The sequence below is a fragment of the Macrosteles quadrilineatus genome, unplaced genomic scaffold (genome assembly GCF_028750875.1).
Source record: "Macrosteles quadrilineatus isolate MER2022 unplaced genomic scaffold, UCM_ALF_1.0 Scaffold_4__1_contigs__length_99947679, whole genome shotgun sequence".
Taxonomy (NCBI): domain Eukaryota; kingdom Metazoa; phylum Arthropoda; class Insecta; order Hemiptera; family Cicadellidae; genus Macrosteles; species Macrosteles quadrilineatus.
Genome location: NW_026542597.1, coordinates 79,217,141 through 79,232,942, shown reverse-complemented (window position 1 = coordinate 79,232,942; position 15,802 = coordinate 79,217,141). Strand labels below are relative to the sequence as shown.

At 35.0% G+C, this 15,802-nt stretch overlaps 1 protein-coding gene and 1 long non-coding RNA gene across 2 annotated transcripts; one reads left to right on the top strand and one right to left on the bottom strand.

Moving 5' to 3' along the window:
- Positions 1–3,557: 3,557 nt before the first annotated feature.
- On the bottom strand, positions 3,558–6,032 carry LOC128992589 (uncharacterized). Its single transcript, XR_008490723.1, has 3 exons — positions 5,734–6,032; positions 4,923–5,176; positions 3,558–3,747 (listed from the first exon to the last, which is right to left on the bottom strand). It is a non-coding gene; the product is annotated as an uncharacterized LOC128992589 (long non-coding RNA).
- A 1,535-nt stretch (positions 6,033–7,567) lies between these two features.
- LOC128991943 (methylthioribulose-1-phosphate dehydratase-like) lies at positions 7,568–15,485 on the top strand. Its single transcript, XM_054415241.1, has 6 exons — positions 7,568–7,780; positions 9,842–9,939; positions 10,979–11,139; positions 11,535–11,641; positions 13,079–13,281; positions 13,889–15,485. The coding sequence occupies exons 1-6, from the start codon at positions 7,769–7,771 to the stop codon at positions 13,983–13,985; spliced, it is 678 nt and encodes a 225-aa protein (XP_054271216.1). The 5' UTR covers positions 7,568–7,768; the 3' UTR covers positions 13,986–15,485.
- The last annotated feature ends 317 nt before the right edge of the window (positions 15,486–15,802 follow it).

The window sequence follows — 15,802 nt, the reverse complement described above, 5'->3', positions numbered from 1 at the left end:
ATGTTTACTTACCACATCACAGCAAATTTGACTATCACACATATATTAATTTTGATTAGGGTAGGTTATTCAATACAGAAAGACACTGGAAGTTGCAACACATTTAATTCTTCACTTACTGTTAGCATTATGCTATTATTAATATTGTTAGTAATTCTGGATTCATTGTGCTGTGTGTATATGAACCATTTTGTAGTAAGTCACCGAGTAGGGAGTTCCTACATAAACTGTGTCTATTGGTGTCTTTCCAACCTTTTAGGACATATGTGAGAAGTCCAGTTTTGACGCTTTTAGACATTGCCTTATACCTATTGTCGTAAACGGGAAAATGGACGCTGCATGATTTTTACACTACTGTATAGCACAATTTTATAGCTAGTTCATCACATATCACGTCAGACTATTTTTAGATACATGATTTTAGACGAAATATGGTAAGAAAATGCTTTAGACGCCAAAGGGTTAGGAGCTATGGGACCCTATTGTAAAATTCAACAATGTATTTAAAAATAGATTGTGAATACCCATCAAGGACAAAGAATAGTTAGGAGCATGTTTATAGTTTATGCTCCAAATGAGTGAAGAAGTTTAAATAAATCCAAGCACAATGTGGAAATTCAAAGATTGTCTCTCCCGTTAAAATTCTACTGACATTTATAAATAAATAAGATAAATTAACTATCTAATAGTAAAGCAAATGAGTCACCTGAGACCGGACTAAACTATCTTTTCACGGCTGTGAATTTAATCAGAACAAATTAAGCTATACAACCTAGAGTGTACGGGCCGAAATTTTACCCCAGAACTATTGTTGAAGGACATTAAATTTGAATAATATTACTATTACAGGCCAATCTGGTCTGGGGGTAAAACCCCAGGCAAACAAAGACAAACAACAAACTTTTTTACACAAAAAATATGTTGTTCTGGGATATCTATCCTGACACATAGATAATTTGATTTTGAGTTTGTTTAAATATTAGAATAATTTGTTTTACATTTGAGCTATAGGGACTTTTGTCCCTATAAGCCTCTAGTTTTCGTTAGTTTCCCAAATCCGTGGGGGTAAATTCAGCCCGCGAACAAACTTTAGAGCGCTCAGGTTACTATGGCACATAGTGACGTCAAGTGGGTAAAATTCCGGTGACCCAAATTTACGCCCTGCTCATTTAACTAGGGGTTTAAACAACAGGTACTGCGTAGGTGTACGGCCCAGAATTTTACCCCCCGAAATTTTTCCCTCGGAATTTCCCCCCCGGAATTTCACCCCTGGACTTTTATTACCACAATATTACCCCCTCGTCAGATAGAGAAATTGGCGAGGATAATTAATTTTGTACTTAATGGATGTGGTACTTTTGATTAATTTGTTCTAATTTGTGTAATTGATTATGGACTTAAATAAGATTCCACAATCTTTTGATGTATTAAACCTAGGTTCTGCCGCCGAATTTTTAAAGTGCGTTAAGGATATGACGATTGTTTTTTTGATATTTTTCTATAGGAAACAGTAGGAAAACTTAAGTGTGTGCATACATTGAATTATTTTGTTAAAATATTTAATTTGTCTACAAAATGTAATAGGAACAGCAAAAATAATACGTCTTTTATTTGAAAATGCCTTTTATACAACATTATTTATTCTCATCAAATTCTATATCTGGCCAGGAGACCAGGGGGTAAAATTCCGGTGGTTATAATCCGGGGGTAAAAATATAATCCTGGGTCCGGAAAATCCGGGCAGTACACTCTAGGCACAGATAATATGGTTATATTATCTGTGCTCTAGGTCAACCGTGAAAAGATGTTTAATTCCACCTTTAATTTATTCAACTCGTGTTGTGCAACTTAAACAAACGTTCACGGCCGCAATTTTACCCCCTAGGCTGCGATGCCAGTTTTGCACGGGAGGTAAAATTTCACTGGGGAAATTCTGCTACCCCAAGAAAATAAGCTCTTTAGACTGAATTGGAACTGAAGTAACAAAGCCATAACAGATATAATCAATGCCACAATTTAGTGTTTTTCTCTTCACTAGAACAGAGTAGTTAGAGGCTTCATGTATTCATAGTTCAAACCATACCATAACCCACATGCAAACTTAAAAGGAAAAAATATGATAAGATAAAGAAGTGGATAAAGATGGATAGTGCTGGGTTCACAACAGACCAACCGTATGATTCGGTTGTGTTTCGATTGTTATCAACTGAAAGTCGAAATCGTAATCGTAGAGAATCGAACCGATGTTGTTATCGTAAGTTACGTTACGAGCGAGAGTGAAGTGAAATAAATGGTTGCCTACCTTGTTTCCGTTCCACGAACCCTTGTCTCTCGTAACACCACCCACCAGCGCGCCTTCTCCCACCACCGCGTCATACGCCCGTCATGTTTCCGTGAGGCCGGAGTTGGCGCGAAATTTAACATTGCATGCTAATAAATGGGCTGATAGCGCATGTTCAACCCTCGAGTTCTTACTTGAAAAAAGTTAAATAAATGCGTTTTGTGGTGATAACATTTCTGTTAATACTAGTCTTTATTTACAATTACCTGAAATAGCCACAGTTCAGAGATACATGTAATATATCTACATGATAAATTGCATTTGAACATCTGAACTGTGAGTAGGTTTTCATTGCATATTCAGTTCTTGGGGCCCAAAATAAAATTCTAAACATATTTATAATCAAGCTTCTAGTATGGCAAGCATTCCTTTGTTTTATAACTAGAGAGTATATATCCTGGCTAAAAATCATACTTTAACGTTTCTAACTAATCATAAATGACCTGAAAGTAATAGGATATGTAGTTTTTTTTTTAAATACAGTTAAAATAATTTTGATTATAACAATCTGTTAGCACTGCAGAACTGTATGTAAAAGCAAATAAAAGTAATATATTATTTTTATTAAGGCATGACCATGAACGCCTTTTAAGGTGAACCATGAACCATGAATGCAATTTATGGCCTATTACTGTAGGCTATGATTCTGATTCACTCACTAATAGGCTACATTTATAAAATTCTTGAATTTGTTATATCATACTTTTAAAGACACAATACCAGAAATTATTCCTTACTAGATTAGAATCACCATTTTAAGGGTAATTAAATAAATTTCAAAATAGCTTATATTATATTAAGTTTAGGCTAATAACAAGACGCATGAAAACAGTAAACCTCTGAAACTTAGATTCTTTCAAGTTAGGCTATGTAAAAATCCATGTTGGAGTCCTAAAAAATGTTATTTTTTTACCACTGTTACCGTTTGACTGTCTTCGCTATAAGTTGAGATCTTCATTAGGCAATTATAATTATTGTGAAACATTGACATTGCACAATTCCAATGCTGAAGGACAGTTAAGTATTTTGAATAACTTAAAGTTCAAAATTGCAAGAATTAAAATATTAAAAAACAATGACTGTGAAATAAAACAAAATATATTTTGCAAGAGTAACTTAACTAATTTAGAAACCCCAATAGGCACAATAGAAATTTTATTGATGAGGAAGTTGAGGTTTAGTAAATAAAACAAATTAATTAGTCCAAATACAGTGTATTTAAACATTTCACAAAAACAAGGTGATTCTTTTATCCAAGTCTTAGGCCATTACATTTGGAGTTTTTTTCATTGGAGAAACTGAACTATCAATTTGAGTGTGTTTGCTGTGGTGGATTTGGCTGATTTCCGTTTGATTTTCCCTGTGCTTTGTCTTGGCGTCTTAATCTCCATGGGTTCAATTGGAGTCTGAAACAAAAAAGGCCTTAGTTTTTTTTTTTAAAACATTACTCGATTAAAAAAGTAAGAGGTGGTCCTTACTGATTCAGATTTTTAAACAGTTTCAATCAAAAAACCAATCAAGATTAAACCAAACTAGACAAAACTGTGAGTGTGAGATAATAATTCGCTTCTACTGAAATGAGCTGTAAAAATTAAAAAATCAAGGCTACACTTGCGCTGACACCAGGTAAAAGTAGGCCTAATTAAAGTAAAAATAATAGAATACTAAATCAGGTATAGTTAGGTTTCAAAGTTCCGTTAGATAACAAAATTACTTTACACTAAATACTTCCATGTTGCTGTGCCACAGGCCTTATATGGAAGTGCAACCAAAATTAGCTAATACAATTTATTGTTTTTTTTTACAGGGATTTCATTAAAATTACAGCCACTATTAACTGCCACAGTGAGAGTAATAAGTTAGTGTCACTATTACTCTCACTGTGGCAGTTAGGCCTATGTTAAGTAAGGTTGTCACCAGACTCATATGGCAGATATTGATCCAGAAGGAAAAATTTAGGATAATCTGAGGACTTTAAAACATTGCATGAATAACGATAAAGACACTTAGCACCTGAAAATGTTGACACTGTAGGCTAAATTGTATTCTTTAATAGGACAACAGCCTAATTATTTCTGAATATTATAGTAGGTAGTACAGTATTGTAGTTCTGATAGGGTTATATGTCTGCTTGAGTTTTAAGGCGAAAATATTATCATAAGTTTTAAGTTACCGTAGCTGATAAGCACCGATTTCTGTGACTGTGAAATTTTGCTATGCCAGCTTATTTTTTCCTAAAACTAAGTAGGCCTATTCCTACGATCTTATAATACATGAAAACAACCTTAACATTTTTTTAAGGCACAGAAGACTTTCATTTTAAGGTACCGGTATTTTAAAGATGGACTGCTTCTCTGGTGAAGTAATACCAGATGGGGGCACGACCACTGGCAACGATTACATTTCAAATGGTCAGTCAGTCACTGTCAAACAACCTAGGCCTTAGTTTTTCTGTAACCCCCTGAAATGTCACTGTACAGCGCTTTGCAGAGTTAGGTTAGGTTTATTATGATCATTATGTTATTATGATAAAACCTTAACTTAATATATAATTAAGATGTAAAAGCATAACTTATCTTACCTCAACAATATCAGGCTATCCATAGAAAAGTTGTCCACGGCTGTGTTTTTTTTTCTGAACTGCTGTACACAATCGGTGAGTACAGCGTCATCTTTAAGGAGCTTGACAAGTACTCCAAGTCTTATCTAACTTTAACTTCATCATCAGATAAATGTCTACTGCAAAGAATCAATACTAAACAGTTTCTTTCAGATTTTTTTCTTTTGACAGCCTTTTCCCAGGATTTCAACAGCTTTGGGCGAGTTAATAGAAATCTGAAATAGATAAAAAATAGTTAAACAATTCACAGTAACCTTTAGGCCTAGTTTCCATAAATCCACATACATTGTAGTTCAACACCTAAACCTGGAAATGTAAATAATAGCATAATAGCTATGAAGGGCCTATGATTGATAAATAGAGCTGACGCTACTACTTGTCAGTATAGGTGCGAGTATAGGCTACTGTAGTAGCATGCTAGTAGGTATGATTACCAAAATAAAAATACAAGAATTTATTTTATTCAGTTAATTAATAGTTCAAATTAAAATGCACTTCTCATTTTAAACAGTAAGAAGTTATCTGAAGCCCTAACCAGTCTAGGCATAAAGCTGGGTTTTCCTAGGCGCGGAAGCGGAGAGCGGAGAGAGGAACGCGGAAAAGAGATTAACATGGTGTTCCGCTCTGTTTCTAGGAAAACAGTAACATTAAATTACCTAAGACAAGTGGAGTCCACTCTCCGCGTTCCTCTCTCCGCTTCCGCGCCTAGGAAAACCCGGCTTAAGTTAGCGACAACATTTCTTGATACAGTAAGTAATTATTTAAAACTTACTTGTAAAAGTGGATCCCATTTCCTTTATTGTAGGCTACGTTTCTTTGCATCCAAATTCAATACAATATCTAACCAAATTTGCTTAATTGACTCACACTCACATAATTAAGATAAACATAATTACAATAAGATATCTTGTCGTTCATTAAAGGTCAATTGTTTGGAGGACCCCTATCCTAATCATCTGTCATCGGCAACGCAGTGGTAATTAAGGTAATTAAAACCTCACCCAGATAGTCTAAGTTAACCTTAATAGGTTAAGGCATCTTGGTGGGATTATAAGAATGAATGCCAACATTTCTAGTTAAAATTTTGGCTGTATTTTAGTCAATTTTAAGTTACAGTAGCCTACAATCCATAAGTAGATTAAAACAAATAAAGCTGTAACATTTGTATACAGAAAAAAATAACTAACTTAACAAGACTTATTGAAATAATTATTTCTAGTAGGTAAGTATTGAATGAATTTGATTAGTAAAGATGCATGCAAAGAGTAAATAAGTTACTGTTTTTTCACCACTCTCCAGAAGGCCTGTTAAAAAGATGTTTTCTATGAATTAATTTGAAGGTAAAATTTGTTAAATTTTAAAATTTTACCTAACCAACACACTTAAGTTTCAGGCTGAAGCAAGCTTTTATTTAGGCCTTATTTTATTTTACATTCCAACACAGGGCATATAAAATAACATGTTAAATGGGTGACACAGTGCTGAGATTTTGTCGGCCAGTGACAATGGGTGGTGCCAGCATATTTTTTTTAATAATTCACATTTGAAATGTATCCGAATTAAAAAAAATATATATATGTAAATATTTTAGAGTAGGCTATTGAGCTATGATTTTGGCCCAAGAGGTTGTGAAGGGAGCCTTGGCCTGTTATGACATTCTAGGATACCGGTACATAATTAAGTGAGATTATATGGACTATTTACAAGCGAATAAGTATAATCGAAAAATTCATTAGAAGATGCGTAGAAATATGTGTTCTTTTCACTTTAATTCAAGTTATGCAAAAATTTCCGGGGGAACCCTCCGACCCGGCCCCGGTATCACATACCGTACCACCCGGTAAGTCCGGCGCCTCTGTTGCCCAGTGGAAATCCCTTAAAATATGCTCTGTTTCCAACATACTATATGACTTACCTATCTTAACTTATTGTGTCAGTTTCATTCTTTTATATGACCAGCATACTTTTAATTTTATTTGTATTAACTTAAATAGGCTACATCCTAATATAATTATCAATGGGGGAATTGTATGTAAATAAATCCCCCTCCTCCCCAAACAATAATTGGAACCTAGAATAATAATTCTGGAGTAATAATATTTGGTTTTTTATATTTGAACTTCAGAAACCATAAGTAAAAGGCCTAAATTGGTTTTCTAAAAGACATCATAATTTGCGCAATTGATTTGATATTTTTATTTTGCTGATTCAGTTAAGCTATTAATAGTTTGACTCTAATAGGGCAAAGCGTTTTCAAACTCACTTAATTATAAAATTGGGAATAACTAAATAAACTAAGTTTATTGAAATTCCTCAACATAGATAAAAACATAAGCTGAGTAACTTAACCTCAATCAATTATTTCACATTTGCATTTGAGCTGAGCGGCAGACGACACGACGACAGCACTCCAATCCGATCCCAATGTTAGCTTAAGCTTGTGCGAGTGCGATGCGAATGCGATGCAATGCGATTACAGATACGACTTACAACATGTTCGATATTCTTCGACACACAACCGAATCATACGGTTGGTCTGTTGTGAACCCAGCACTATCCGATAAGGATAAAAAGATAAGGTTAGGTTAGGTTAAGGTTCGGTTCTGTTCTGTCAACGGGAGCAGACAGCAGAGGCTAATCTTAACTTAATCACTTTTCCTTTTCACTTTTGTTTTCAAAACTTCACTGCTTGAAACCACATAAACAGAACTAACTGATTGTGTTATTGTTTTGTGATTTGTCGATAAAAAATATTTTCTGAAGTCCATCAGTGACATTATTATTTTTTACTCTTACTCACACAAATCATGACTTTGGAGGTAAGAAAATGCATTAAAGACGTTTTCCTTAATAGGCTACCTACCGATACAAATTAGGCCTACTAACTAACCAACTAATAGGCCCTAGGCCTACCTCATATCATAGATAAATCATACTCCCTTAGTAGATTTTTCATCCTTATGGAACAGCTGAAGCTAATTTTATTGTTTGTTCTGTACGTCCAACTGTAGAGGTTATGTTTTGTTTACAATTTTTTTTCTTGTTATTTCAGTCATTTAAAACATAATTTAACTAAATAAAATGATTTAATCATAAACAATAACTGGTCTCCTAGTTATATAACCAAATAGTAAAGCGCAAATCATGAAAACAACCCTAAAATAATAGAAACAAAATGTTGCCTACCCCAGCGATCAGTGTGGACGTACATGAACTAGACACAAAAAACAAGCTTCAAAATTTACAATGGGATGAGGAGTCTACTTGTGCTCATATCCTGCGTTTGTCAATACTTTCTTTAAGTTAAGTGTTCATTCTATTAGAAAGAATTAAAATTAATGTCACAAGCTTACAGTGTTTATCTGAGTTATACGGCTGGCTTGTTTTATAAACCCAACTAGGCCTCCATTTCCACAATTTTTAATTTTTCTTACTAGCCTATATAAGTTAGGCCTAGGCCCTAGGGTCAATGACTCCAGTATCATGGTGGTCTAGTATCAACCTGCTCTAAATAATAATCTGTACAAACCAGCCAGCCAAATACCGAGAGGAAAGCGGAAGGGCAGGTAATCTTGACGCTGGAGCACCTTATCAATTGCAATGCGTGTGGTTAACAGTGTCAAGGATGATAGGCCTACATTTTTGGTTGCATGAAATCCCCGCTGTGACCGCCTTGTTACTACCAGGATTTTAACTGGTTTGGCTGACCCCTCTACGTTTAAATGCAAACAGTTGGATGAAATAGGCTATATGAGATTAATAATCTGAAACTGTTTCTGTAGTACTAACTTGACACTGATCTCTACAGTAGTGATATATTTTAGGTCAGTTTTGTCAAAAATTATCTAACTTAAATAGACCTAACTGTAAAGGCGGTCCCACATCGTCTACGATGTAAAGTTACGCTGCAGATGCCCAAGACACACTGGACAGATGCCTGTGAACGTCGCACAGTCCAATTTAGACCCAGTTCTCGTCATTTGCCATGTGTATGAGTCCAATGCGCATATGTGAGGCCACAGACATAATGTTACGTCTGTTCCCGGGCAATCACTTGGTAATTATAAAAAAATCATCAGAAGCTTCTGTTGGAATCGGCAGTGTATGTCTGCGGCTGTGTGCTTTGCTCCATTTGAAACAGCTATAAGAGATCGGCTCAACAAATCTGAAGTGAACATAATGTTACGGCGCGGAGGGCAGTGTGGCATGGCTGTAAAGCCTGGTTTATACGGGTAGAGTTGTGGGTAGAGTAGAGTTTATAGTAGAGCTACTTTCTTGTCCACTCTACCGATTTTAAGCAAGCGACTGTTCACACAGAGTAGAGTGTTGATGATAGTCTGTAGTATTGTGTGTTCCGCCTCCATTCCCAAAATGAGTGTTCTAAACCAGTTACAAGACAGTGTCACTCTACTAAAAACTCTACTCTACTGCCGCGGATCATATTTACACAAGTATAGGTTGTAGGTTTTATTTTCTTCTTCTCTTGTTAATTTTGTATTTTTTTATTGCTCATGTTCCCGGGTTTTGCCCAATTCTTCTAATTTTTTATTTCATCTCTGTTTGTTTTGCTCGAAAATGCTACCTTAGAATTACTTTTGCTATTGCTTGCTTGCTAATGTATTGAATTTTATATTGTATTGTTTGTAAAATGGTGTTTGCCATTGAGAATAAATAAATAAACAATCTCACTTGGAATAAAACTCAGTGATCTCCAGGTTTGAAGACAAACACTAAAACCACTCGGCTATTCAAACTAGTACCTACTAAGCACTAGTTTCATTCTGTTTAGCTGTACTTTTAATTGACTTAATGGGTAGATGACAACCTAATAAAAATGAGTCAGGAAAGTGGTATTTAATACTTATAATTTTTTTTTCCAGAATGAACATCCAAGAAAACTGATCCCTTCTCTTTGTAAACAATTTTATGATCTTGGCTGGGTTACGGGGACAGGAGGAGGCATAAGCATCAAACATGGGTAGATAAGTTGTTTTAAGTTATCATGAACTGACTAAACTACTTAGGTTAAACTACTGTAGGTTAAACTACTTAGGCTATCTAGGTTAAATAGCTTTGTCGTCAAATAATGAGGGACAGCAAAGTGAAGGGGTTTTAGGGTGGGTGTATTTCAAAACCTAAGTCTACGAAAAGTTACCGGTACATGTTTTTGTTTTGGTTAAGTTACAAAATTGATAGACTGAGACACAGTAATTTATTAGTTGTTATAGGGAAATTAAACTTGGACATAGATGCAGTCTAGTGCTTATATGAATACTAAGAGTATTAGAAGTGATTAAAGAGTTTCTAACTAGGCTACATTATTCTGCACAAAAGTGAATATGCTTTACTATATTTTAATTTTAAAGTAGTACTTACCAAGTTTGCACAGTAAAAAATGAAGTAAAGATACCATTTCTTGAAATGCCCATTAATAGGTTTAACATTAAAAACACACACACGTACACACTGAAAACAATGATACCAAACCTAGTGTCATTTAATGGTCAAATTCAACTAGACCATAAAAGTTAAAATTCATACAGTGACGAAAATCTGAACGCTAACATATTCCTGTTTAACCCTAGAAAGGTATCGTCATACAGCATGGCGCTAAGGGTATCAATACGTAAATTTGACGTACATAGGAATTGCATAGTAAGGTATTGTCATACAGTGTGACACTAAGGGTATCAATACGTAAATTTGACGTACTGCCGGCCGTCTTACCATACACAAGCCGGTCATTTTACTATACACAAAGGGTATATTGACACGTAAGTTTGACACATGTGTTCCAAGAAACTGACTTGCAAGTGCATAAAGAAACACACTATGACCCAACCAAGGCAGCCATCGCAAGGAAAATGACTGCTGAGAGCACTGCCGGAAGGAGGGTATTGTCGGTTGAGAGGGTGGGGGTGAGACGCTAAAAATAACTCGCACTACTTCAAATTTACGTGCGATACTCATCTAGGGTTATGTTGCACCTGATTTATATATTTCTTTTTTTATTCCAGGAAGGAGATTTATATTGCACCATCTGGTGTACAAAAAGAAAGAATTTTGTCTGAAGATTTGTTTGTTCAAGATATTGACGGTAACGACTTAGAATTGCCTCCAAGTTCAAAAAACCTCAAGAAAAGCCAATGCACTCCTCTTTTCATGTGTGCATACAAAGGTTGGTAGTTCACAATGTTTAAATAATCCCTGATGGACGATTAGCGCATCTTCCGTATGATGTTGCTAGTCTTCCACTGCACGGAGGCTTCTCAGTTCCTCCTTTCAACAGGTTTCAGTAAACTAATTCAGGAACCCAACTTTATGATGAAGACAATGATGATTTTGGTAATGACAATGAATCAAGTTGGGGTTAAGACAGCCTATGTTTCCTCCTTAATGTTTAATTTGTTTCTAGAGGGTTTTTGGCTAAACAGTCTTGACACCTAGAAGCTTCGGTCCACCTAAATAATCAGCATTCATTTTTTCGCCATCAATCTCAGTATAGTCATATAATAGTCAGTAAAGATAAAAAAAAGTTGTGTGCGTGTGTAGAATAATTCTGATGTGTTTCAGCTCGCAACGCAGGCGCAGTAATACACACACACTCTAAGGCTGCAGTAATGGCAACTCTGCTCTACCCAGGCAAAGTTTTTAAATGTACACACTTGGAAATGATCAAGGTAAGATGTTACAACAAATTAGTTGTGGTTCCGTCCTACTCATGGGAATCCAGTATTCGGTAAATATTGTTTTTGATTCAGAACAGCGGGTTTATAGAATTTTATTGTAGAGGAAGTGTAGGTGAAAACCACATTTGGCCAAATGTTTTATGAATTAAAATTGTGCCTCAAATTTTCCATCTTAGATAAACCTTTTGCCCTGTATCTTTGACCATTGATAGAACTAGATGTTGCATTTTGATATTTAAAGTTGCAGTCAGTTTTAGAATGACAATGTACGTATTGGGTTCAGCCACCAACAAAGTGTGTTGATGCTGATCCCTGATTTCTGTAAAATCTGATGACCTTAAAAGTATGCCAAGTAAAAAAAAATCCACTTCCTCTAAACGATAGCATCTTTTTATGTCACTTAAATTATTAAAGTAAAAAAAAATAAGACACTTAGTGTATAAACTTAAGAGTGGAATATTCTGTAAAATTCAGTAATTGAAATACAGGGTGGTCATAAATTATTGTACACATTTTAAGATCAAATACAAAAAACCAAGCATGTAAATAAAAAACCAAGCAACATAGAACCATGGAAATTAGTTCATTAAATAGCAAATTTAAAACAGTTTTATACAGTAACTACAAAAATTTAATTATAAAAATGTCAACAATTATGAAAAGTAGTTTTTAAAAAACAGTCAAAATCACCTAAACTGTTATTGTAAGCTATGTTCTTTTGAGATGAGGACCCTTTAAAATATATGTTGGACACTTTCCAGTCGTTCAAACTGACTGTACCACCATTTTATAAAAAATTTACACAGGGAATTACGGCTATACTCCAAACAAAACCTCCTTCGAACAGATATTGCAGATTTACTTTCATTAAACCAAAGATTTTTCTTTTTATTGAACCCTAGTAAAGGTCACTTTTAAGTCAGTTTAAGGTTTGATTCACCAAATAGCATACACAGCTGGTGTAGAAAGGTCCATCGTTGGTTTTGTTATGCTAACTATGCCATGCTATCAATGCTTTATATGCCACAACACAAGTCATTGAGGAAAAAAAATTAACCACTTTTTATAATTATTGACATTCATGTAATTATTGTTTTGCAGTTACTGTATAAAACTATTTTAAATTTTCCATTCAATAAAACAATTCCCAAGTTTCTATGTTGCTTGGTTGTTGGTTTATGTAATCTTAAAATGTGTCCAATAATTTATGACCACCCTGTATGTCCTAATTTAAAAAAAAAACTGTGAATTATGTATGAGATACTTCCGTACCAGTATCCTAAGGTCAATGCTTTAAATAACTGAAATTATTTCTTTACCATCAATGTCAATTTTACAAATTATCTTTCTATAAAAATGTGAATTAAAAAAAAAATAAAACCACCACTATGGATAAACTAAATCAACAACAAATCATCTACATTTCAGGGCATAAAGAATCCAAAGCTTGGTCGCAACTACATGTACGACGAGATGTTAGTGGTGCCGATCATTGAGAACACGCCGTGGGAGGAGGATTTGAAGGATCGGATGGCACAGGTGATGGAAGAATACCCGGAAACCTCAGCTGTGTTGGTGCGCAGACACGGCGTTTACGTGTGGGGCGATACGTGGGAAAAAGCCAAGACCATGTAAGACACAAAACACTCTTTGTTTCCAAAACATTTAAATATTTAGTAATCTGTGACTATAATGAAAAATCTTTAGTATATAATTTTTTATCAAAGGAGAGAGAAAAAAAAATAATGAAGCCGCTTGCATACCGGTACATCTGAACATTTTGTGTGAGAGTATTTACGAGTGTGAAGGATTATGTTGAGAGTCTCCAAGAGCATGCAAGGGTATTTGAGAGTATTCTATCAAGAATGTAGATGATGTGAGATTATCCTAGGGCTTGAATGATGAATGTGAGTTCAGAGTACAAAAGATGTGAGTTCCAAGCATGGAACATAATTGTGATAGTATCAAAGAGTATGAAAGATGATTGTGAGAATATCCAAGACTATGAAAGATAAAGGTGATAAGATCCAAGTGTATGAAAGATGAATGTAATAGTATCCAGAGTATCATTTTGAGAGTATCCAAGAGTATAGAAAATGAATGTGGTTTTAAAGAATAAGAAAGATGACATATTCCAAGTCAGCTTTGAAAATTAAGTAGTTCCCTAAATTGAAATGTACAATGATAGTTTAGTTTTGATTTAATCATCAAACTCCATTAAAGTACGTTGGGTTTCAGGTGTGAATGCTACGATTATCTGTTTGACATTGCGGTCCAGATGAAGACTGCTGGACTCGACCCAACAATACCTCCTGCCGGTGTGGATGAATTATAACTTCTAAGGGAAACTGAATGTGGCATTTAAAAGAATAGCCTTTTACACAATTGATCTAGAAATGTATATGGAAGTAAATGGCTACATAAAAGTGAGATGAGCCTTAAAACCTATAAAGCAAATGTGATAATAATTATACACACAGGCTAACCCGAGTTCTACCCTTAAAACATTTTTGGTACACACTGTAAAGGTACTACTAGTATAAGTGTTTCTGAAAAAAATAAAAACTAGATCTTTAAAATATGTACAGTAGAACGTCGATTATCCGAAGCCCGGTCATCCGAAACGTCGGTTAACCGAAAGGAAGAAAGAAGCAAAAATCAATAAAATCGCCAATCACGACTGGCCGTAGCGCTACGCCGCCGCACGGCTGCTAAGTGGTGAAAGTCTAAATATAGCTCAAAGGTCTGACCCTCCCCCTTCCCCCAAACCCCTACTTCATTCAGTGTTACGCCCGCTCACTTCGAGGTCATTGCACAACCCCTCCCTCCCTTCTATTGTTTTTCATTGCCAGTCACTAGTCAGTCGCCGGCGACTGCTTTGAGTTGACCTATTCTGTTATAGCAGCTAAAAAATAGGTTAGGACAACTACCTCTTGCTTATTTCTACAATGTAAAACTAATTGTATTACTGTAGAATCTACAGTAGTAAATATTATCCAGTATTTCACGTAAACACAAGCTACATTTGAACAAATATTGATTTTTTTACCAATTTTAACCAAACTCGACTCGAAACTGCCGAGTTAAAAAATAAGCTCGAGTTTCAAAGGCCGTACTCGACTCGAATTTGAAATCTCAAGTACTCGCACATCTCTATAATTAATCAAATTTATATTATTGTACAGTATCCACAGACACGAAATCGGCAAATCGCCGCCGGCCGCTATCCCTTTCCATCATTTCCCGTTCCCCGTATTTTTCCTGTCAATGACCGATTATCCGAAAAATCAGTTATCCGAACAACCCCAATCCCCAATTAATTCGGATAATCGACGTTCTACTGTATTTACATTGTTGAAAAACTGATTATTGGTTAATTGTATAACTGATTCATAAAATCAATCAAAACTTTACCTAGGTTTACCTAGTCAATTAAAAAATGTTTTATATTTTCATGACCTCCTCTAATGCAAGGCACAGACAGGAACCCCATCCCACATGCGAGGAACATTTCCCTCATATTTGTCCTAGCGAGGGCCGCAGTCCCTGCCTACCAAACCAGCTGTAACACTAATTCATATTGAGTCTAGGACTAGGAAAAGCTAATGTTTACATGTTTGTTATTACTACTGTTATTATTTTGACAAGTAGGCCGGTGAATGAAGGGGTTTGTGGCATTGCCAAACCTTATACTGTCCTTGTATCAGAGGAGGCTGTGATATTTTATGATTTAGTCCTTATCATGTTAATTTACAATTTTAAATATATTTTTCATCTTTATAAATTTACTCAGGGAGACAGTTGTTCATGTATTGTATGTTATACTTATAAACTAAATGGGAAATAATATATTATGTTTACAAAAAAGAGTTTTTTTGGCCCACTAAAATGTTCTTTGACTTCTAGCAATCACAAATTCTCTGAGTCAGTGACATACACTTGGGTTCGTATTTTAAGCTTAATGATTGCAACGTAAATAGAAGGGAATGAGATGATATGTGTAGCTTTGTTACTAAGTTTCTCCTAAAGGGTAAAGTACATCAATTTTATTAGGCCTATTAACAATACAAGTTTGCAAGTGCACTAGATTTCAAGACACCATCTATTCACTTGTAGCTAAGTAGCTGGCATGTAAAATCCATGTGTTGAATG

Bases quoted from the DNA above. Each gene is read 5' to 3' on its own strand.
- LOC128991943 (XM_054415241.1), top strand. The intron at 11,642-13,078 runs GTAAGATGTTAC...TCTACATTTCAG, and splicing joins CACACTTGGAAATGATCAAG to GGCATAAAGAATCCAAAGCT. The intron at 13,282-13,888 runs GTAAGACACAAA...GTTGGGTTTCAG, and splicing joins TGGGAAAAAGCCAAGACCAT to GTGTGAATGCTACGATTATC.